This window comes from Lemur catta, chromosome 6 (genome assembly GCF_020740605.2).
Source record: "Lemur catta isolate mLemCat1 chromosome 6, mLemCat1.pri, whole genome shotgun sequence".
Classification (NCBI taxonomy): domain Eukaryota; kingdom Metazoa; phylum Chordata; class Mammalia; order Primates; family Lemuridae; genus Lemur; species Lemur catta.
In genome coordinates this window covers 58,040,789-58,064,562 of record NC_059133.1, presented here as the reverse complement: position 1 = coordinate 58,064,562, position 23,774 = coordinate 58,040,789, and the positions used below count along the sequence as shown (strand labels likewise).

Below are 23,774 nucleotides of genomic sequence, written 5' to 3'. Positions count from 1 at the left end.
ATATAGAAAAAAATTAGCCGGGCATGGTGGCGCATGCCTATAGTCCCAGCTACTCGGGAGGCTGAGGCAGTAAGATCGCTTGAGCCCAGGAGTTTGAGGTTGCTGTGAGCTAGGCTGACGCCACGGCACTCACTCTAGCCAGGGCAACAGAGCGAGACTCTGTCTCAAAAAAAAAAAAAAAAAAAAAAGTCTAAAATGAAATCCAGCCTTGGATTTGTGCAGCCATTTTAACTTTTCTAAGTGTTTTTCTAATTGTGAAGAAGGTAGGGCATATATCAGGGTCCCCACTAGAAAAGCAGAGTGAAGGTGGGTGACAGGGACTGGAGTATTTCTCTGAAGCCCCTCAGACGCTGTGGGTCTGGCCTAGGCTGGCCTGGTGGCGGACCAAGTTCTCTGTTGGGGCAGGACAGAGATAACTGGGATACAACTGCCATAGAGTAGCCTCAGGTGCAGCAGTGGCTCAGAAGGCCTCTGGGGCTCTTGCTGTGGGGGGAGTTGATCTGGAGGATCTCTCTAGGCCTCTATTTTCCCATCTGTGAAATGGACAGGGAGACAGTGGGAAGAATGCTGGGCTGGTGTCAGGAAGGTGAGCTTTCATCCAGCATGGCTATTAACACTGCTTGTGTGTGTGTGTGTGTGTGTGTGTGTGTGTGTGTGTGTGTGTGTCTGCACGTGTGCTCTCTCTGGGCCTTCGTGCACACTCCCTGAGGGAGGTCCCTGCCAACCCTGAGGGCTCAGGATCTCAGCCCTCCTTTTCTTCCAGAGACTGAGGACAGACATGTAAAGGAAAAATAAAAATCTTAGGCTCCCCCAAAATTCATTATGCCAGAAGGGAGAACGGAGCCTGAGAACTGAGTTGCGCAAACACTGCCGTCCTCTCCCCAGTGAGGTAAAGGGTCCTCTTTGAAGAAATGAAGGGACTTATAAAATGACTAAAACAGGATTTTTCTCTGGACTGGTATGGGAAGCCTAGCTGACAAGGTGGTCCTGCTATGCAGATAAACCTCTGGGTAACAGCCCTCAGGGAAAGGTTTTTATCCAGACCTTTACGGGTGTCCGACTCTGCACCCCTGTCCCAGGTCAAACAGGCAGGGCCGGGCTGCATTAACAGAGACTCTGTGGACACAGATCTCTGCCCCAGCACCCCCGCCCCCAGACGGCCTTGCAGTGTGTTCCTGTTTGCCTGCAGCCATCTCAAAATGTGACAAAGAAATTATATTTTGGGTTAAAATATTTCTTATTTCCTTCAGCCCTTAAAAAACCCCTTCAAGATATATAGCCTCTACAAAATGAGTGTGTGTCAATTATAATCTTAGGACTGTAGCTTGACTGAAGTTTTTTTTTTTTTTGAGACAGAGTCTCACTCTGTCACCTTGGGTAGAGTTCAGTGGCATCATGGTAGCTCACTGCAACCTCAAACTCCCGTGCTCAAGCAATCCTCCCGCCTCAGCCTCCCGAGTAGCTGGGACCACAGGTGCAAGCCACGACACTCAGCTAATTTTTCTATGTTTAGTAGAGACCAGGTCTCATTGTCATTGCTCAGGCTGGTCTTGAACTCCTGCCCTCAAGCAATCCTTCCTTGGCCTCCCAGAGTGCTAGGATTACAGGTGTGAGCCACTGGCACAGGGCCCTGAATGAACTCATAAATGTTGATTACTAGTTTATCTCCACAGATCCAAATTAAGGAAGAGATATGATCACTCTTCTACCTACCCTGAGAAGATTCATAACATTGACTATTTCCTCTACACACTTTTTTGAATGTTCATCTTATCTTATGTAGATTTACTGGGCACCAAATAGAATTTCACAAGAACACCACCAATACCACCTCCTTCACCCCTCCCTTTTTCCTTTAAGAATACGAAGTCTTCAACCTCTTCTATGGACAGCCCAGTCCACAACAGATACTTCCTGGGTTGTGTTTTTCCCAGGTGCTCCTTAAAATCTTGGCTCAATAAACCTTAATTGAGTGTGATTCTCGTTATCAGTCACAGATAACTTACTTAAGTTAACGGATAGCTGTGTGTCCCCAATGGTCAGGGACCAATACCCAGATTAGAAGCCCAGAATCCCTACAAAGCATCTTCCCATCAGAGCTGAAGCTCATCTAAATGCTGTCCAGCCCTGAGGCATCCAGTGCTGGCCGCACACAGTCTCCCTGCCACCCCATACCTCACTCTGGGACACTGAAGTGGCCTCCTAACTGGTCTCCCAGACTCTGGCCTATCCACTTGGCTTCTCACTAATCTTCCCTAAAGCATGGGGACTGCGATGATTCTTACCAACTGTCAGTGGCTCCTGAGAGCCTCAAACTGGACGGGCTGGGCTGGGCAGGGAGCAGAGGGCTCTGTTCTCGTTGGGCCCACCACCCAATTTCCAAAGTATGCCTAGTGTCTTTCCTCAGTCCCTGAGACTTGGCTTCCTGATTTAGGTGGCTCAGAGACCCTAGCTTCTCCCCAAAAGGGCTGACACTGAGATGGAGCAATGTGCCCAAAGTCACATGGGCCCTGGGGGCCCAGCACAGCTGGAAATCAGTCCTTGCCCTCCACATTTCCAGCCCCTCAACCTTGTCCATCACCTGCTCGCAGCCCAACCCTCATGCTCCCTGAGTTCCTCTGACTTTTCATGAGTTTCTACAAAAAAGCACTCAAGGAGAGGCCACCAGAAGGGAAGAAGAAGACACAGCTACTCTGCGGCCAGTGTCTTTCAGCTGACTCACGCACTGCTACTGGCATTTGGGTTCCGGCATCCAGTGTGGGGCATGGGTGGGGGTGAGGCCCCAAAGCCAAGGCTTCCCGAGAATGTACCAAGCCTAGACATGGGTGAGGCCTAGGAGGGGCCTGTTCCTCAAGGCTGGACCAGAACCCCAGGAAGCCTTGGCTGTCCACCTCTAAGTTGCAGCCCAGTCCAGCTTGGTGGCCTTGTCCCAGAGATGGCAGAATCTCAGGGAAGGGGTGGAGGTTTCAGGGAGAGAAAAATCACTGGGTTCTCACAGCCCCTCTAGAGCCCAGGCTGGTGAGAGTTGGGAGGGAGGGTTGCACTGGGGGTCTGGGGCCTTCTCTGACACTTCACCCCTTTCTTGTGCATCCTCCTTGGGGCAGCAACCAGGCAGGGATGCCAGAGTGCAGCCTGCAGCTGGGCGCCCCCCATTGAGCTGAGAATTACCCAAAGGCAGGTGGGAGAGGACAGGATGGGCAGGGAGACCAGGGGTGCTGGGGCAGAGTCCATAGGACCAAGGGGCAGAATGAGGTCAGAGCATTCTTCTGAGCTGGGGTTAAGGGGAAGGCATGAGGATTTTAGCCCTCACTGGGCTGGGCCTTTGAGGGCCTCTGTCCACCTGCAACTAAGAGGAGGGGAGGGGAGTGAGTCCAGTGGCCCCTCTCGTCAACCTTCCCCTGCGCCATGGCACCTGTCTTCCCTCTTTTGACCCAGATGGAGATGGGGGATTCTGGCCTCTGTGCTTTCCACCATTGTTTGTATAACCCTCAGGGTGATCCCACCCCAGGCCTTCTGGTTCGTTGATCTCCTAATGAGATAACTGGCATTGCGGTTACCCTCCCCTGTGACTCACACAAGACTGACTGGGCAGCCTGCTTTCTCTGCCTCCCTGTGACTCCACTGTGTGGGCCTGGCCCTGCCCCTCAGCCACACCTCCCAGGCCTCTGTTCATGCCATGAACATCTGGGTGCCCACTGTGCCAGGCCCTGTTACAGGCACCGGGCCTGCAGCAGGGAACAAGCCAGATAAAAGTGCCTGCCCTTAAGCAACTTAAATTCTGCTGGAGGGGGACAGTGAGCCACAGATCGGAAAAAGATACACTGGGCCAGGGATGAGAAGTGCTACAGAGAAATAAAGCAGGGAAGCAGGGAGGGGGCGATGCCAGTGTGCTCGGGCACACAGGATTGTTACTACAGCAAACGCTTGAAGGAGGGGAGAGGACTGCGAGCGAATCCCAGGGAACAGACAGCAACAGCCGCAGGTGCAGAGGCCCTGGGCGTGGGGCGAGCTGCCCTGCCTGCCCAGGCAGCAAGGAGGGCATCGAGGCTGCAGCAGAGTGGAGGCGGGAGGGGAGAGGCTGGATGCCCAGCAGAGGGAAGATCTGCCGCTCTGGTGGGCGTGGCCCGTGGAGGCCAGCAGGGACAGCCTGCAGGAGGCCACCGCAACCCTCCAGGCGGGAAGACCAGGCAGTAGCCAAGAAGGTGGAGAGAAGTGGTCAGACTCTGGATAAGAAGTGGGACAACAGGATTTGTTGCTGGGCCTGGTGTTGGTAGTGAGGAGAGGGGAGAAGTCGCGTATGTCACCAGGGGGTTTGTCCTGAATGGAAGATGAGGAAGGCTTTGGGAGAGGCAGGTGTCCAGGGAAAGAGTAGGAGCTTGGTTTTGTACATGTTATGTTTGAGGTGCCCATTAGACTTCCAAAGGGGACACTGACTAGGCAATTTGAAATTCTAGTCTGGAATTCAATGAGAGAGAACTAGCTTAGAGATGTAAATTTTAAATTTTATTTTATTACTTATTTGTTTTTATATAAAGGGGGGAGTGAGGAGAGGGGTTCACTTTCCTTTTGTTTTGAGACAGAGTCTCACTCTGTCACCCAGGCTAGAGTGCAGTGGCATCATGATAGCTCACTGCAACCTCCAACTCCTGGGCTCAAGGGATCCTCCTGCCTCAGCCTCCCCAGTAGCTGGGACTACATGCCCGTGCCATGACACCTGGCTAATTTTTCTATTTTTAGTAGAGACGGGGTCTTGCTCTTGCTCAGGTTGGTCTCGAAATCCTGAGCTCAAGCAAGTCTCCTGCCTAGTCCTCTCAGAGTGCTAGGTGAGCCTCCACCACCCACACTGGTCTAGAGATGTAAATTTTAGAGTCATCAGCATAAAATACTCAAAGCTTTGAGACTTTCTGGGATCCCCTAGGGAGGAAGTGTAGAAAGAGAAAAACCAGGGGAAGGTGGTGGCCTGGATGCCAGGGGAAGAAGATGCTCCTGGCTTGGGGGAGGGCTGGGGCAATCGCATGAAGTGCTACTGCAAGTCCAGCAAGCTGAAGATTGAGACTTGGCCCCCGGATTTAGCAACATGGTGGCCATTGATGGTTTAGATGAGAGCATTTTTAAGAGGTTAAGAGAGAAGGGAGCAGAGGCCTTGGGAGGATAGACAGGAGGAAGGAGAGACGGAGGAGGGGAGCTGGAGAACATGAGCAGAGATTCTAAGGAGTTTTGCTATATGGGGAGCAAAGAATGGGGCAGGAGCCAGAGGGATGTGGGCCAAGAGTGTTTTGTGAATTTTTTTCCAGCTGGAGAGATTTTGGCATGTTTCTATGCTGATGGGGACAATCCAGTAGAGGGGCAATGCTGATGATGCAAGAGAGAGGGACGGAAAGTGCTGGAGAGACCTCCCCAGCTCCTCCCCCGTCTCCAGCCAATAATAGAAGTTGTCGTCTTTGAGGCAGGGGCACTGGAAATGGCACCAGACTGGGCATAGGACACGTGGGTCCTGGTCCTAAATCCGCCCCTTGCGGGCCCTAAGACTCTGTGCCAGGCCCTGCTTAACCCAGGGCTTCAGGTGCGGAAAGTGATTCCCACATCAGCGCCGCCTCCCTCTCCGGGCTGTGGTGGAGACGCAGTGAGGCAATAGGTGCGAGAGTCTTTGCAAACCCTAACGGGTGGAACACATGGTGGGGATTATTTTTATTATTCTAATAACACTAGAGATTATTAAGCAAATTTAAGGATTATTGTTCACCCAGCCCTACTTGCATGTACAGCCTCCCGGCGTAGCTCACACACTCGCTGTGACCTGGCCTGCATGAAGCCTCTGCAGACACTCACCCCTCCAGCGTCACCAGCCCCGTTCGCCCTGGCTTGACCCCTCTTCTGTCCCTGGCAAATGCTGCCCTCTGAGGCCTCCAGACACTACTCCCCTACTGCCCGGGGTCGCTCTCCTGAATGGGGTCCTCCCCTCTCTGACCTCCAAGCCCAATTCCCCATCCCCTCCTTTCAAAGGAAACTTTCCTTTAGACGTATTGCCTGGAAGGAAGAGCCCTAGTCCAGGAGCCGAGAGAGGTTAGTGTCTTAGGGTGACCAACCACCCCAGCTTACCCAGGGCGTAGGGCTTCGCGGAGAAGTGGGACTTCCAGTGCTGAAACTGGGAACGTCCCAGGTAGACCAGGATAAGTTGGAACCCCAGCCTGGACCAAGGTCACACTCAGTTGATTTGCCCTTATCTTGTCAGGAAACTTTGGACAAATCACTTAACCTCTGGAATTCAGTTTTCTCATTTCTAAGAAGATGGGCTTGGAGTTTCACTAGATCCCCTGTTAGTCCCTCGCAGCCCTCAGGTTCCCGGCCGGGCAGTCAGTTATTCATTGCCCAGGGTGTGCTGCGTGCGACTGTGGGCCGCGCACCGAGCTTTTCCTGCTGCAGGGACATCTGGGTGCACAGACAGAGCCTCACACACAGCAGGTGCTCAGCGAGGACCTGGGGAGAGGATGACTGCACACCCCAATCCTGGCTGGATCTCTGTCCAAACCTCCCAAAACCTCTGCTCACAGTTCAACTCCAGATCATTTCCCCTCCTCAGCTCCCCCAATCTGTTACCCACAAGCCTCTGGAACTGTGACTAAGCCAGGAACTCTGGCCACTGAGCTGAGATGAACGTCCAGTGAGGGAGAGGGGAGTCTGGTCACTGCTTTCACTGGCAACGAATGTTTACCTTGAATCCCTTCCTAAGACGATGTCACCAACACAGGCTTGCCCACCTGGGTGACTCTTGCGGCACTGTCACACTCGGGTGCTTGGAGCCCACCTAAGCAAAAGGCCTGTGTTGGGCTGCTCTGGGCAAGTGTCTGTCCCTGGTCACCTCTTGTCTCCTGGGCATCTGCTTCCAGCCACTCCACTCCCAGCCTAGCCTCAGACCCTGGGTGGGACTCTGGGGCCAGACCGTCCAGGTTCCCAGTTTGGCCCTTCCACTTCCTAGGATGCTGTATGACCTTGGGTGTGTTATTTGGAATCTCTGAGCTTCAGTTTTTTCCTCTTACTTTAGTAACAGTAGAACCTGTCATACAGACTTATGGTGAGGAGGAGATGCACATGGAGAGATTGCTGAGGGGAAGCAGGTGCTCAATAGATATTAGCTATCATTGTTATCTCGGCAGTATCATCAACACTGTCAGTTTTGTGAGAACCGAGCAGAGCGGCGGTGGGTCTAACGACGTCTCTCTCTCACACAGGGTACCCGGAATCTCCCTAGCTCCAAGAAGCCTTCCCAGGTTACCCCTGGGAGAGCAACTCCCGACTTGGTCCACCTGGCCAGGACCCTCCCAAGGGGAGGGACACCTCTTTCCCAGCTCGGCCTCTGTCTGCAGCTTCTGTCCTGCTATCACAGCCTCCCTCCCCTGCCCAGGTCTGCTGGAGACCAGATCTCTCTGAAGGCAGCCCAGCCCCACCACAGGTGCTCTGAAAGGATTCCGAGAGGACTATGAGGAAGATGGGGTGGGTGCGGGGGGGGGGGGACTAGGGAAGGCTGAGAAGGTGGCCCCCAGGGAGCCGGGCCACACTCACCAATGTAAACACGCCTGCTCCCAGAGCTGCGTAGACTGCATGGAGCCAGGGCACCTGCGAGCAGAGGCAAAACGGGCTTAGGGATGGTGGGAAGGGGCAGCAGGCAAAGGGGTGGGGGGAGGGCTCAGTCTGTGCTCCCTAGTGCTCCCCAAGACGCCCCAGGACTGAGAGGATGCCCCATGATTCTCTGTGTGCTCAGGGTGGGTGAAGGGAACTCCAGGATAAGAACAATCATGGAGGCACTGTTGGGGGGCGGGGGGGGGCTCCCCTGACCAACCTGGCACCTCCTCCCTCAACACACAGCCCCAGCCTCAGGCTGGCTGAGGATGACTCATCCTGATGGGGCACTGTCGTCCTCCCAGCCTGGGTCTGGCTCAAGGCTGCCCCCACCTCCCTGTGCTCATCCCTGTCCAGTATGGGGGTCTGTCTGTCCCTCTGTCAGGGAGCTTCCTGGCTCTGCCTTGGGGGCAAGGGGCTGTGGCAGAAGGGGACTTGAACTCAGGGGTGTGGTGGGGGTGCTGTCTGGAATCTCTGCCAGCTCCGCACAGCAGGTTTGCCTGCAGAGGATGGAACAGGCCCCTTCTCAACCTCTGCTCCCCCAGGCCTCCCCGCAAGGTCCCAGGGGCATCCAGCTGTGTGTGGAAGCTCTGCAAGAGGTGCCACACTAGCCGTGCCCTCTGTGGGGCCCTCGCCCAGAAGGTTCCTGGAAACAAAGGCATCGCATCAGCCAGACCTGGGTCAATAAAGGGTTCTTTGAAGTTCTGTGGCCCCTTCCTGTAACCTTCTCCCTCCCAGATACACAGAGGGCCCCAGGCCAGCTCCAGCCCCTCCCTTCGTCAACAGGATCCTAGGAAAAGCCAAGAAAATGCCAGGACCAATTCCAACGTCCTGGACTGGGTGCCAAATGCCCCACGGCTGGGGCCGGGCAGGATGGAGGTGGGGAAGGGGGGAGCGAGGAATACAGTTCCCAGCCCTGGCAGAAAAGGGGTGATGGGCGACCATGGACCAAATGCGATTGCAGCAGGGAGGGGAGGTGTAAGCACTGAACCCCCCAGCAGGGGTCCAACAGTGTCCTCTCTCAAGTTCCTAAGATTCAGATCTCAAGGTCCTCCTGTGATACCCCAATCTGTCCCCTTCACATGCAGTGGCCTGGGCACCTGCAGAGTCCCAGCTGGGTTTCCCCAGGGCAGGCTGGACACCTCTAATGAGCCGAGATCTGGCCGGCCAGCCTGTGGATGCCCAGATGGGGTGAGGCACACTCTGGGCCCCACTGCCCACCTCCCACCTGCCTGGACAGCCTGATTCTGCCTCTGTGGACTTGGCTGGTCCCCGAGAGCCCCAGAAGACCCTGCCTCAAGGCCACTCTGGGCTTGGCGGGCCTGATGGAGCCCCAGCGCTTCCTACCCTGCTCAGGGTTTAAATGCTCCATGCCCTCCCCACAGCCTACAGAGAAGGATGAGGAAGGTGAAGCCGGATGTGGCTCCTGGAGCCAGGCAGGTACCCAGGCCTGCCAAGAAAAGCCTCCTTGTTTGCTTACACTGCCAACACGCCTGGGCCGGGGGCCAGGCGGGCCGACAGGACGGCAGGCTGTGGGGCTGTGGCTCTGGGCCTTCCCTGGAGGGTGTAGGAGGGAACAGCACCCTTGGGCCTGCTGGGGGACCCAGAGACTCACATATTGGAAGGGCAGGAGGATGGCTAGGATGAGTCCGCTGAAGAATAGAGTCATGAGCAGCACGAAGAGCACACCCTGGCAGGAGGTGAAGTCAAACTGCAGGGACAAGACAGGGTCAGCTGCCAGGCCCCTCAGGCCTGCACGGAGTGGCATGGGCTTCTGCGGGGCTGAGCTATAGGCTGAGCCCATGCAGTGGGGCCACAGTCTCGTGCTCACCCCTAGAACCCAGCGTTCCTCCCCGTTACCCCCGGGTGGCCTCCCCAACTCACCCGCTTTACCTCTCCCCAGCCCTGGGTCCAGGCTTGGAGCCCCCCACCCCATCTGCCTTCCCCTGCTCAGCCTCAGGCTGGGCATCCCTGCCCACAGGCGCTGGAGCTGACCTTGGTCTGGAAGCTGAAGACGGTGACCGAGAGGCAGACGAGGGCCGTGATGCCCAGGCACAGCAGCACGGACGTGGTGTTGTAGTAACTGGGGACCGCGAGGCCCAGGGGTCAGCTTCCAGGCAGGGCTCTGGTCTGCCCCAGCCCCCCTCGCAGGCCCACCCTCTTCTGCCAGGACCTGATCTCTGGACCTCTGTCCCCAACCCTGTCCGCTCTCCCAGGATCCTCCCATTCTCAGCTTCCCCGGCCCTTCTGCTGGGCCCTGCCCCCTTTAACACAAATCAGGCTCAAAATCATGTTAGAAGCAACCTGCAGAGGTGGGAGTAGGGAGGGGTTTGTGCTGGTGTCCGGTGTCTGGAGGTGGTTTACAGGCAGCTGCAGGGTCGTGAGTCTGGGGCCTTTTAAGTTACAGCTTGAGAGGAGTCACCTTGCTCCCCACCATCCCCCACCTCCCCTGTCCACCTGGCCAAGTCCTGGAGTCACTGTCCAGCTGAGTGCACGAGGAGAGGCCCCAGGCCAATGTTTCCTGCCTGACCCCCCTCTGCCCTCCATGCTCCCAGGAAGGGCGGTGTTTGGGAGCAGCTCCCCTCGGGTGTGGCCTGGCCTACAGCCCTCCTCTCCTGGCACCTATTCCCTTTACCTGGACAACATCCCAGTGAGGTAGGCCATGGACAGGGTCTGAAAGGAGAAGCAGAGTGGAATGCTCCAGAACTCAGACTGTGGGGCCCGGGCACCATCGAGGTCCAGCCCAGGTCTCCACCCTTGCAAGTACCCCTCAACTCTGTGTGAGCCTCCTTCACCCCTCCACACACGGACTTTCAGGACCCAGCTAAGGAGTGTCCCCACAGGCCAGCTTGCAGGCTCCTGTGCCAGCTGTTCGTCCTTTCTTCTGCAGCCCTGCTCCCCTCTCTTTCTAAGGCCCCCCACTCTTCTTCATAACCACAGCTCTATGGTACCCCAGACAAACCTCTTAAAACCAAAATCGCAAGGGATGGAGAGTAGGAGGAGACTAAGCACATTGGAAAGAGAAGGTGGAATGTCTTTGTGGAGGAAGTGGAGTGAAAACACCCCTGCCTCCCAGGGACCTCACGCTGGACATCCCCAGCCCGGACCTCCTGGCCCCGAAGCCCACCCTGCCTCCCTCCTTCATCCCCACTCAGCATCTGTCCCCAGCCCACCCCCAGATGACTTACAAAGATGGTCAGGAGAATCAGGTTCCAGGGGTAGTGCCTCCTGCAAGGCAAGTCACAGAGCTCAAAGGAGAGTAGGGGGTGCCGGCGGCCACAGGCTGGGTCACTGCTGCAGCGAGGGAGTCTCTGCCCAACCCCCTCCACGCTCCTTGGAGCCTCTTCCTTCAGCCACATCCCTGTGTGCCCCCACCTGTGCATCCACCCTCTCCCTACCTCGGAGGTGCCCAGTAAAGGAGGGAGGGGCAGGCCTGCTTGACAGAGAGGCCCAGAGACGGATGGGGCCCTCTCAGGGATGCACAGCACACTGCTGGCAGGCAGGGCTAGGGCCAGAACTTTCAAGATCCTGCTCATATTCCCACAGTTGCTCCTCAAGCCATTATCATACCTGGGTCCAGAACAGCAAGCCAGGATCAGGTAGGTTGCAAAGAAGACAGCACTGGGAAAGACAGACAGATGGGAAGTCAGCTTCCTGCAGGCCTTCCTCCAGTCCCCCTGCTCATCCCACTCTCTGCCACCCTGCCCACAGGGCAGCCAGGCAGGAGGGGGCATGGTCACCCTGGAACCTGGCAATGGGCTGGATGGTGGGTCCAATCCCCAAAGAGAGGAAGGGGGACAGGACGAGTCTGCTTCTAGAAATAGTGAATGTTGGGTGCCATGGGACAGCTCTTCCTGACCACCCAATCCAAAGTGGCCTCCCCAGACACTATCTTATTACTTAAAAAGCTCATATACAGCATTTTCTATGTGCTGGGCAGAATTTCAAGTGCTTTATGAATATTAACTAATGTAATCTTCATATCTTCTCTATGAAGTATGTTCTGGCCTTTGTAGCTGAGGCAGGTGAGGTCAGATGACTTGTCCAAGGTCAGACAGCTACCTTGTCACAGAAGCAGAATTAGAACCCAGGCACTCTGGCTCCAGAGTCCTTGCTCGTAACCACGGGCACACACTGCCTCACTCAGGCCCTTCATAGCTCTTATCATTAGCTGTAATGATCTTGTTAGTGACTTTATCATTGGTCTAGTCCACTAGACTGTGAGCTCAGTAAGGGCAGGGCCCTCATCTGTCCTGCCAGCGCCTGGCACAAGCTGGAAGTGACACCTGTGGAATGAATTTCTGGATCAGGTGGCCATGGGAGGCTGGCAGGAGCTTAGGGGCAATCCGGAGATAGTGATTGAAGATTTTCCGGAAAGCAGTGGGGGCAATGCCAGCCCAGGAGGTGGGAGATGAGGGCTAAGGATCCAAGGGTAGGACATGCCCATGCTTACCTGGGTTAGTGCCACCGCCAAGGCATGGCCTCCAACCCCCAGTGGGCCTTCAGCTTGGCATTGCTATCCTTCCCTCATCTCCCTCCTGCGTCCTCTCACCCATCCCCCACAATTCCAGACTTGCTGTAGCAATTCCAAACTTTCTCCTCCATCCACAAACCTCCCAGGCACCTCACTCTCCTGCACAGCCTGCCTCGGGGGTCCCAGAAACATGTGAGGTGATGGGGGGCTCCCTTGGCTCTCTGCCTGCCTCATGCAAACATCATGTGGGCACTGTGCCCCCTGTTCCTCCTCCCATCCCAGGCTGATCCCCTAGCCTGGGCTCTGGGTCCCACCTGCCCGGGGTCTCTTGTTCTTCAACCTTTCTACTGGCACCTCTCCTCCCACACAAACATCAGCTGTGTTCCATCTGTAGCCAACATCTCCCCTGGCTCAAGCTACTGCCCCTTTTTCTGCCCTCTCGGCCAAGCTGCTTGAGAAAGCAGTCTCCACTCACTGAGCCACGCAAACCCAGCCTCAGCCCTGCTGGATGAGAGCTGGCTCTGCCACATCTCTGTGGCCTTGCTGAGTCCAGTCGATACTCGTCAGTCCTCACCTCACCTGGCTTCTCAACATGTGATCCCTGCCATTGTCTCCCTGTTCCATGAGATGCACTCCCGGGTCCCTCCTGCCCCCCTCACCTCTCCTTTCCAGCCTCCTGCAGGGCCTCGATCAACCTGCCTGGCTCCTTCAAGCAGGGTCCTCTCAGACTCTTCTCCTTCCATGCTCACCCTAAGTGGCCTCACTCGTCCACGTATTTCTGTTCTGTATTTTCCTTCTCAATCCCAGACTCAAATATCCAACTGCCTACTGGGCAGGCATGGCTATTCAGAAATGAATCATTCTCAACAGGTTAGAACAGAATCCCCATCTTCCCTGCTCCTTCTCCTGAACCCCTTACTGCAGAGGACGTTGTGCGTTCTCCAAGTCACCCAGCCAGAGACCTCAGCATCATCCTTGACTCTCACCCTGCCATGCCCAATTAATCACCAAGACTTGTTGATCTTCCCACCCAGACAGTTCTCAAATCTGTCCTCTTCCCTCCATCCCCACTACCATCCACCCTTGAGGGTCAGGTCACCTCTCTCTGGCCTGGACCACTGCAAGAGTCCATCTGACCCTCCAGCCTGCAGCCCTGCCTTCCACCCTCCAGGCTACAGGTAGAGCCAATCATGTGACTCCCCTGTATAAAATTCCCAAAGACCTGGCATTGCCATGTGCAATCCACACCCCGCCCACCCTCCCCTGCAGCCCATCTCTCACCACACTCCGCCTCTCCACTCTACCCCCTCATCACAACCTGCTCTGCACCCTTAAAAAATATGCCTGCTGCACTCTGCTCATGCCGAAAGGGGCCAACTGGCAAGGACACCTGTGGTCTGAGTTAGAGGGGCATCCTGCGTGCACCATGGGCATACTAAGCCTGCACCCCCACACCCTACAGGCCAGCTCATCTGACTCCCCAAGCGGGTGTAGCGTCTGGAGGCCAGCCTGCAACTTATTCACTTTGTATTCCCACCACCTAACCTGGAGCCTGGCACTTGGTAGGTGCTTTTCAAATATTTCTGGAGGAAATGTAAAGAAAACAGGGAATGCAGAGGTTGAGACAGGCCTGTTGGACCTGGTGAGTAGGATCTCTTCATCTTAACCTTCCCTATTCTCCAGTGCTTCTTAAATAATGAGGAACTGTTGTCATGGTGATTGGGAGGTTCTACTGGTAGCTGATGCCAGGGGCCAGGGCTGTGAATATCCTGCTCCGTGCAGAACAGCAGAACCATCCTGCCCCAGTTAAGAAACACCCGGCATCTGCTCTCTTTTGGTCTCACTTGAGTCATTGGTCAGTCACTCTGGCAATAATGATAATAATAACCTTGTCCATGTGTATCCTGGGTGTGGGTCCTGTCTCCCCGGCCAGACTGGAAGCTTTCTGAGGGCAAGGGCCCAGACTGCTTTTCTCTCTGGTCCACAGCTCCTCAACCATCAAGACCAGGGCTCTGGGGGCAGAGCAGAGGCACCAAAGACCCAGGGACTGTGGTACAGTTTTGGAGCCTGGCACCCCCCCATTCACAGCCCAGCTCTGCCACTACTATGGTGTGGCCTTGGACAATAGTCAAGCCCCAACTACTTTTTAATTTTTTTTATTTTTTCCCCATGGACCACGAAGAGTGTTGAAAACCAACTACTTTTGTTTTCCTGTTTCCGACTGCCAGCCTTCCTGTTTTCCTTCTTTGTGAAACGGGAATACTGGTACCAACTCACGGGGCTGTTGGGAGGACTACTGAGAGAATGCGGTTCAAGCATTGAGCACGGGGCCTGGCACAGGATAAGGACGACCCCCAGGAGCTGCGATTATTAAGCTTAGAAGCTGGCTGACAGCTTCCTGGAGAGGCTCCGTCCGACCCACCTCCACCCTACCTCTGGTCTCACACTTTTCCTCCTCTGCCTGGGTTGCGGCCAGCCTTCCACCCCTGCAGACACCACGGCTCAGGGGGAGCAATCAGACGTTAAGTGAGACCAATGAGAACACGCGGAGGGAGGTGACTAGGGCCTTGAGAAAGCCGGGGCTATGGGTGGGGGGGGGGAGGCTGGCATCCCAGGGGGCAGAGAATGAGTCACAGAAGAAGGGAGAGAGAGAACCACTGATTTACACGTCAGAGCCTGAGCCCCAGGGCCTGGGCAGGAACGTTGTCTGTTTACAGAGTGTCAGGACAGGGGCGTGAGGCTCAGGTGAAGGCCAGCGTCCAAACCCAACTCCCTCCCCCAGCCCATCCAGGACACAGTCCTGGGCCCTAAGGGAGGCAGCTGAGCACAGAGGGTAGGTGCGTGGGTTTCACTGTCAGAAAGACCCAGGTGTCTACCCTGGCTGTGCCGTTCAGAATGCAATAATCTCTCTGAGCCTCAATTTCCTCATTTGTAAAATGGGGATAATAATACTATCTGCCTAGTAGGTTATTGAAAGAATCCAACAAAAAAATATATGTAAAGTGCTTAGCACAGTGCTCCAAACATAGACAAAGAGCTGTTTGATTCTTATTGCGATTATTGTTATTCTAAAAGGAAGAGAGGAGGATGGAGCCCTCAGGAGCATTTGGTGTGTTGCAGGAAGTGAGAGCCAGGATTCAGACAAGAGCAGACTCTGGCAGGATGGAGAGAGTCGGGGGTGGGAAAGGGGCAGGGCAGCCCCTAAGTGGGCTTTCTGGAGGAACAGGGCAGCACCCTGCTGGCACAACTCCCAAGCACCTTTAAAGCTTTGTGACGCCCCATGAAAAGCACAGTCCACACCCACATCTGACTTCGCTCCACCTGCACGCACCCTGAGCCAGAGACAGCATCTCTGTTTTCTGCCGGGAGATGTTAAGGACCCCAAATCTCATCGTTCAGAGGTCAGAGTTTCATGCTCCACCGCTCTCAGTGCCCTTCCCTCCCCCAGTGCAGTGGACTCTGCCTCCACTTCCTGAGCCTGCTCATTCCCGGGTTGTCCCCTGCCACCACCTGCTCAGGGCATGGAGTCTCACAGACCCTCCACGGAAGGCTCAGAGAGGGGCCTAAGGACTCCATTTCCGAGTTCTCAGGGGGCTGAGGCTGCCAGGAGGCGCTGACGTGCTGGGAGCCATGCCAACCTGCCACAGTCCCTGGCGCCTCATTAGCTTCACCGTACAGGGCCTCCTGGTTCCCCAAGACACACGCCTCCCGCCTGGTCTGCAGACAGGTCCCGTGTCCTGGGCCCTAGGAAAGGCTCTGGGTATGAATGTCTCCTCCCCTGGAACCCCCAACTTGAAGAGCCAACTCTCCTCCTCTGAGGAGCCCTGGGGGCCAGGATGAGTCTCCTTACTGTTAGCCTCTGGCAGGGGGGTGTTAACTCTAGGCCCAGCTCTGAGACTGCTCTGGGCTCAGGGTGGTTCAGGGGACATGGGGCTGAGCCCATCCCCCCACCAGATCCCTCCTCAGGAACAGTCCTAGGACAGCCACAGCATGCAAGCTCCTTGGCCAGACAGTCAGAACCTGAGCCCCACCAGCCCCATTGCTCTCTGATATATCTTAGATTTCCCTACATGTGGCCTTCCAGCCCTCTGCCAGGCTCGTTCCTAATTTACTCAAGGTGCCACGTGCATTCTCACCCCAGGCTTTTGCGTAAGGCTCTCCTCTCCTGGGAACGCCTCCCCAGCCCTCTTGGCCCATCCTTTGAGATGCACCCCCTGACGTGGGCTGCGTACTCTGGTGCACTGGGCTCACCCCTCCCCTCTGCCCCTCTCTGAATGCTACACGCTACTTAGTACCACCCACTGCCTTCCCCTGCAGGGGCTTCTCCCCAGCAGCCCCAGTACAGGGCTGGGCTCACAGTGGGTGCTGAAGTAGACTACAGCGAGAACAGTTCTGCTTTGATCCCCAGGGGGGGTCTGGCCTGGAATTATTCAGAATGACTCCTTAATTACCCAGAAAGGGGGTTCTACCTACACCTCCAAACTTTTCTCAAGTTACATGCCACGTTCCTTAAAGAGTATAGGACAAGCGAGAGCCAAGTGGCTTGAGGGCGGAAGGGAGGCTGCCAAGCAGAGGGATTAAGAGCACAAGCCTTAACCTGAATCCTGGGTTTAAATCCAGCTCTACCACTGCTTAGCTGTGTAACCTTGGGCAAATTACTCAACCTCTCTGAACCTTAGTTTTTGAAGGTAATCATAGCCAGTAGATTTGAGGATAGAATGCAATACTGTACCTCAAGCACAGAGAAAAATGCCCAGCCCTTATTAGGCACTCTTTAAGTGGTAGCTATTATGATTCCTAAGCATTAATAACAACAAAGTTAAAAAGAGTAGCAACATTATCATTAATGTGGGTCAAGGTGTGCCAGCCGCCCTTTCGCTTAGGGCCAAGGTCTCCGTCTCTCCAACCATGGCCCCCACCCCACCCTTCCCAACTTGTGCAGGCACCAGGACACCCCCCATCCCCTCTCTGCCCCATCAGATCTAAACACCCCTGAAAGGGCCTTGTGGCCATGCTCTGAAGCCAGCAGAATGGGGCAGGGCTGGAGGAGTATCTGTGAGGATAGGGGGAGGGGGAGGCCATGGGCTTGGGGTCTATCAACAGAGATACCCTCTTCCTGTCACTAAGCCTCTCTGGGAAGGGGCCTGGGGGACTGGGATATACTCACTAGGATGCCCAGTACCAGCCTGGGTTGGTCTGGACATAGTTCTTGACGATGTCACTGCAGAGAAGGGAGAGAGAGTGTCAGAATTTACCCCAGGTCTTTATTTCTGTTTCAAATCTGCTCTGCCCCACATAGTTCACAGGACTCGAGAGGGAGAGAGAAGAAGGGGGGCAGCCCCTGCAGGCTCGGGGAGTCCCAAGCTGAGACGTGGGGTGGCTGCGGGGTACATCTAGTGGACTGGACAGGAATGACTGCCACACAGATACCTGCAGACCGAGAAGGCACTCCGGGCCCGGCGGGGCCCGCCACACAGAGGACAGTGGACAGAGGACAGAGTGTGCCCAGCTGCAAGGGACACTGGACAGAGGACTCCTCACCCTACGTACTTTCAAAGGTTCCTCCCCAGCATGGGGAGCCCCACCGCCCTGCCCTCCAGGCAAACATTCCAGGAGAGGTCTGCTTGTGGGTTCCCCTGCCCTAGACCTGGCCACAGCCACCCCTGGAAGGTGCCAACTCACCAGAAGGTAAAGAGAGACACAACACTCAGAGTCATCAGCAGCTGGAGCAGCAGGATGGTGTAGACCTGGGGGGAGGAGGGGGCCACTCAGCCTGGGGAGCCCTGTTTGAGGCCAGGTAGGCTCAGGGAGACCCCAGCCCCCCAGTGACCCAATTGACTCTCCAGACCTGCATCCTGTGCATGCCACCCTCCTTTTTAGGGGTCATTGAAATGGACCCAGGACAAGGCGAAAGGACAATGCTCCAGAGCCCAGAGCCACAGGAGAAGGGGCCCCACGGCATCCAGGGGGCAGAGGAGACGATGTGTTTAGGTGTGGCAGGGGGCGCTGGGGTGAAAACTGGGAGTCATTTCCCAGAAGGAGTTGTTGGCAGGGATCACCAGAGAAGCTGAAGGACGGCTTCTCAGGCAGAGGGCTGAGCTGGGGACTCTCCAGGACTGCCCCCACTGAGTCCCCGGTGCCAGAGAGCTGGGGAGAGGCAGTTACCTTTCTGATGAAGACTCGCCGAACTTTCTGATCGTCCCAACTGAAGGTGGTGAAGAGCTCATGGTCTCCGGCGGGGAAACCATTGTCATAGCCGGAGTTGCCGCCTGAAAGGCCGGGGGAGGACATGAGGGTCCCTCATCCATAGAAATGCTGCCCCCATGGCCACCTGCCCAGAGCTGCGCTTTTGTCAGCCTGGCTGTCCGGACCTGCTGAAGTCTTTCTCTCCAGCCCCACTGTCAAACGCCACACCTCGGCCAAGTCCAGTCCACCCCCAGATCTCTCTCCCTCATCATTTCTTGCTCGTCCTGCCTGGGTCCTGGGAATGAACTGTCATCTCCCTTCCCTTTCCCTCCACCCCTGCTGGGGTTCCCTGGGGGCCAAGCTCTGCCATACAAATGTGGCCCTCCTCTGCTGTGCCCCCAACCCCTCGCCTGGGCACTCTGGCTCCCTTGTGGTTAAGGATCACAAGGGGACAGCCATTCTCAGAGCAGTCCTCCAAATCCTAAGCCTCTGACAACACAGCGTCATGCCACAACTTGTGCCCCTCTTTGGGGCCGTTTCCAAGTCCTCAAATGTGTCCACTCTGTTCCCCACAAGGTCTCCATGATCTCCCCTCCCCCAGCAATAGCCTCTGTCTTGGTCTTTCAGTGTTGGCCATGGCACTGAGCTCTTCAGGGGCTCCCCACTGCCCTTCATTCAAGTTCAAGTTCTTTAACAAAGCCCCATAGCCTCTGCGAGCGGAACCCTCCAGCTCCACTGCACACCCCAACTTTTCTCAGCCTGGGTGTATTTTTTCAGCTGTGTGCTTGCTTGCCTCTAGGCCCCTGCACATTCTATTCTTCCCTCTTTAAACACGTATTTCCCTGTCTCTTCACCAGGCTAACTCACGCCCATCCTTCGGGACTCAGTGTGGATACCCCTTCCTCCAGAAATCCTTCCCTGACTGTCAGGCAGGTTAGGTGCGGTGCCCAGGCCTCTGTCACTGCCTCCATGTCACTGTGTGGTAGTCATCCATTCACTTGTCTACACAGTCAGCTCTCTGGAGGCAGAGATCCCAGCAGGTCTTGCAGATCAACGCATCCCCTAGAATATGCTCGGAGCCAGACACTGTGCCTGGCACACGCTTGGTAAAGTTAGACTGTCACCTGCTGACTGAAAGGAGCTGCCACCCTGCCTCAATAGTTCCTTGCAAAACGTTCCTTAAGGCTCCAGTCCTGGCAGCCACAATACGGGAAGTGAGGACAGCGAAGAGAGGTGGACCCATTGCAAACCTGGGTCCTGGAGACTCTCACCCTCTCACCCAAACCTTCTCTTTCACATTCTATTTACATCCCCAGCCAGGCCACAGATGGGAGAGAGGGCAAGCAGTCCTGTGTGTAGGGCAGCAAGAGGAGTCCACAACTATCAGACCTGGATTGACCTTCCAGTAGGTCACAGTGTGATGAGTCCTCTGGGCTCTGGGTCCAGGGGGTTTGTGGCGGGAGGTGCGGACCATGGTGGCCACTCCCTGTGAGCAGAGGGTCTGTCTGGGGCATTGTCCCAGAGAACCCTTCTAGAATTCTGCTGGGGGTGGGGTGATAAAGTGGGGGAGGGGGCGGGGCTGCTGGGGGAGGCTGGAGGGACTTGTGGGAAGTGTACGTTCCCAGTCCTGAGGCAAAGCTCCCATAGGCTGCTCAACCCAACAGAGGAGCTCCCACCGGCTGCCATCCTTAGTGTGCAAGGAACTGGCATCAGCCCGGGTGAGTGTGCCCAGCTGCAAGGGACACTGAGGCTGGTATCCATGCACCTTCCTCACACATGCCCTCCTCCCCCAGCAAAGACTTGGCAAAGTGAAAAGAGATAGGAAGAGTGATCAGTGAGACGGATCCCCAGACAACCCTGGGGCCTCCATGGGGACCTGTCCCCACCGAGGTTTCAGATCAGCCACTGTGTAAACAGTGCGCCACACTCACAGGGGGTCAGGCCCAGCGAAGGCCAAGGCCGTGGCCAGTGGCAGCGTCACCCTGCCCCTTCCTCGATCAACTCTAATGTCTTCCCCACTCCTCTCTGCATCTTTCTTCTAGGAGGGCCTTTCTAGAATAGCCCCTGGCTTTTTTCCCCCATCTGTCCCCTCCATTTGCCCTAGCATTTGACTTGAAAAAAACCCCCTCTTCCCTACTTAGGAGCACCCTGACTGCAGACATTGTATCTCTTACCCTTTTCATGCAGTCCTCTTTGACCTACCCTCAAAACAGTCCTCTAAATCCTAAACCTTTGACAACACAGCCTCATACAACAACCACACAGTGCATCTCTTTTTGGGCAACTTCCTCCTACCCAGGTTTTCCATCTGGGTCCACCACTCCCCTGATGCTCCAGTTTGCAGGAGCTGAGAGACTTACTAGGGTCCACATAGGCCCAGCTTGGGTGGAGAGGCACAGCCGTGGGGCCTGGGGGGAAGACTCCTGCCTTCAGCCCCTCCCCAGAGGTGGCCTCCTCATAGGAGGGCGGGGCCGAGGGCACTGCCAGAGGCTCCTTCTTCTCGCCATTCACCTGCTGCTGCCCCTCGGTCCCGGGGGCCTTGTTAGCCACGGAGATCTGTGGAGTAAAGGCAGAGAGACAGTCACCAGGGAAAGGGAGCCTTTCAACTCCTCCTCACCAGCTCCTCAATTCCTGCAGCTTCCATGGTCCTTTGTCACCCACACTAGGAGGGGCTGGAATGCAGACAAGAATTTCCCTATTTTATACACGGGAGAACCGGGATCCAGGAGGGTCCCAGCTAGCCAGGGAAACACAGTGGAGCTGGGGTAAGAACCGAGGAAAGAGAAAGTTCTTAAGTGCTCACCACTGGTTGTTACTGTCCCTGGGGCAGGGCTGGGCCCTCTATGGTTCCACTGTTTCCCTGGGGTCCAGGGAAGGGCCTGGCATACAGTAGACCCTCCAAAATATTATTGAATGAAAGGCTCTTTCATTTAATCTTCCTGCCACTTGCTAGTTGTGTTTTGACCCCTGTTTTAAAGTGAGGATCAGAGAGGAAGAGTGAGTCATCTAAGAGCTATGCATGGCCTACGGGGCTGCAGGGCCTAGGCACCATCCACTGGGACTGGCCTCCTTCTGCTGTGCTTGGAATGACACAAGGAGAGTGGAGATGGGGGAGACAAGGACAACAGGCAGGGAGGAGAGGGAGAAGAGTGGAAGGGCCTGCAGCACGGAGGAAGGCAAGAGGTCCCTGGCTAAGCGTCCCGGTCTGGCCTCACCCTGTTGGAACCTCAGCCTCTCCCCAAAACCAGAATGGAATTACAGAACATCCTTGGGGAAAAGGACCTCGAAGACATCTAGTTTAGTCCCTTCACTGAACAGCTGAGGAAACTGAGGCTCTGAGGGAAATGTGCCCAAGGCAGGTTGAAAACTCAAGTCCAATTACTCTCAGGTGTGCCCTGGCCACCCCCCCCCCCCCCCCCCCCCCCGTGTACACGTTTAGCTTTGGTGAGAGGCTATGAGCTGGGAGGGCTGATGACGTAGCCAGAGAAGGAAGGATTGGGGTGGAGGGGGTAGTATGAAAACTGAAGCAGCAACAAAGGGACTGGACCTCGGAAAATAGGATTTAGGTCTGGTTCCCGAGAGAGTGTGTTGACCTGGAGGGCCACTGAGGAAGGCTGCAGGGTTCCTTCTTTGCAGGGGGAGTCTAGCCGAGGCAGCCTGGAGACGGGCAAGCACAGGAAGATTTCTGGTTCCTATGGGGGCCCAGGACCATTGGACTGGAGAAGTCTTTCCCATCCCCCAGAAAGCCTATGAGCGAGTGGGGGGCAAGGGGCAGAGGAGGCATTCACCCAGGACAGGGAGCAGTCAGCGAAGCGACTGGTGGATGGACGGTGGGGAGTGGGAGGAGAGGCCCAGCAGAGGGGTGCTCTCCATGTTGGACACTCCCCATGCCTGCTGGGTGAGGGGACGCAGCACCCAGGCCTGTGGGGATGCTTCCTCCCACCGCCCGACCCCCTTCGTCTCATCACCCAGATTGGAAGGATCATGCCCAGGAAGATCCACGTCAGCGCTCACCCTGCCATTAGCCCCCCAGAGCATCCTGAACCCTATCTCCCCAACCTCCACACATATGGCATTCCCAAGTGACGTCTTAAAAATGGCAGGAGGTGGTATCACCCGATGACATCATTTTGAGGCCTGAAGAGCTTAAAAACAAGGAAAGGAGGGTCCAAGGGCCCAAGGAAGGATGCCATTGGCTCTGAGGCTCAGCTCAGCGAGAAGGGGGAGTATAGGGGAGGTCCTTCTGTTTGCTCTGCGCAATCCTTAGCACCCCCAAACAGAGGGCCACAGGACCCCCCCACTTTTCCCCAGGCCCTAGTGGTTGTGTAATTCCACAGGCTATTGATGTTACATAACCCTACTAGGCCAGCCAAGTCTCTGCCCAGCCCCTCCCCTGCAATTCAGGCCTAAAACTGGAAAAAAATGGAGATGTTTTATCCAGGCTCATTCAGTCCCATGCCTGGCCAAAACCAAAACAAAAATTAGAGCATCTTGATTCAGGGTTGCCATAGTAACCCCCAACCATAGGGGATATATCCAGATATCTGGATGAGGAATAATGCGGGGGGGGGGGGGTCTGTAGAGGGTGTGAAAGATGAACATAAGGTGGTTGGGTTTGGGATTGGAGCGTTGGACCAGAGTGGGGTGCCCTATAGGCACTGCCCCTCAGTGCTCACCCTGGCATACACACACGCACACACGCACACACAGTCACACCAGACACCCAGGCTCACACAAGGGGGCCCGGGTTCCCATGAAGAGTCTCGTGATGCCAAAGCGCGGGGTGGAAGGGAGGCCGGGGAGCAGAGGAGAGCCCGTGGGCGGGAAGATGACCAGTCCATTCCTTGAAGTGGGCCTTTAGGTTCTCCGACTCCAGCAAGGACCAGAGAGGACCTTCGCAGTAAAGCCAGAGGAGGATGCTTACAGTGGTCCAGAGAGCTTGCTTAGGACGATGGGGAGCGGGGGAGCCAGAGGATGGAGGATGGTGCAGGCGGGGGAGATGCCAGTACCTTGCCCTGGGTCATGGTGCCGTCTGTCTCTCGGGAAAGGGGTCCCTGAGGCAGGGGCGGCCGCTTGGGTCACCGCAGCCTGCCTGCGTCTCTTCCTTCCTCCGCGTGGGTTCTAGCAACATCCACCGCAGCCGGGCCAGGAGGACCGGAGCGTACCATCCGCGCGCGGGGGGTGGAGGGGCCGGGCCTGGAGGATGCTGCGGAGGACGCTGCGGATTCGCTAGCCAGGGGGAGGAGGCCCGCACCGCCCCCTCCCCGCCCCCCACACGGGCCCTCCCCCCTCCCCCCCCCCCCGTCGCGCTGCGGAGCAGCCCAAGTGGATGGGTCCGCGGGGGCGGGGGAGGGGCGCAGGAACTCTGTGACAGCGACCAGCTGATGCTGCCTGCTGTAACCGGAGCTGAGTGGCCGGGCCTTATTGCTCCACCATCTCTCCACCATCTCTGCCCGCTGACAGGCCGGGCCTCTGCCTTCCCCCTTTCTCTTTGGAC

At 56.2% G+C, this 23,774-nt stretch overlaps 1 protein-coding gene across 1 annotated transcript in view; it reads right to left on the bottom strand.

The window, feature by feature from the left end:
• The window catches only part of FAIM2 (Fas apoptotic inhibitory molecule 2), a 32,304-nt gene extending 8,817 nt beyond the window's left edge, over positions 1-23,487 (bottom strand). Inside the window, exons 1-11 of the mRNA XM_045554967.1 lie at positions 23,287-23,487; positions 20,638-20,833; positions 18,257-18,360; positions 17,774-17,838; positions 17,259-17,312; positions 11,188-11,238; positions 10,806-10,845; positions 10,253-10,290; positions 9,613-9,700; positions 9,233-9,328; positions 7,561-7,614 (exon numbers count right to left, since the gene is read on the bottom strand). Of these exons, the coding sequence (XP_045410923.1) occupies positions 7,561-7,614; positions 9,233-9,328; positions 9,613-9,700; positions 10,253-10,290; positions 10,806-10,845; positions 11,188-11,238; positions 17,259-17,312; positions 17,774-17,838; positions 18,257-18,360; positions 20,638-20,833; positions 23,287-23,301 (801 nt within the window). The 5' untranslated portion in view covers positions 23,302-23,487. The remainder of the gene's footprint in view (positions 1-7,560; positions 7,615-9,232; positions 9,329-9,612; positions 9,701-10,252; positions 10,291-10,805; positions 10,846-11,187; positions 11,239-17,258; positions 17,313-17,773; positions 17,839-18,256; positions 18,361-20,637; positions 20,834-23,286) is intronic.
• Positions 23,488-23,774: the final 287 nt, after the last annotated feature.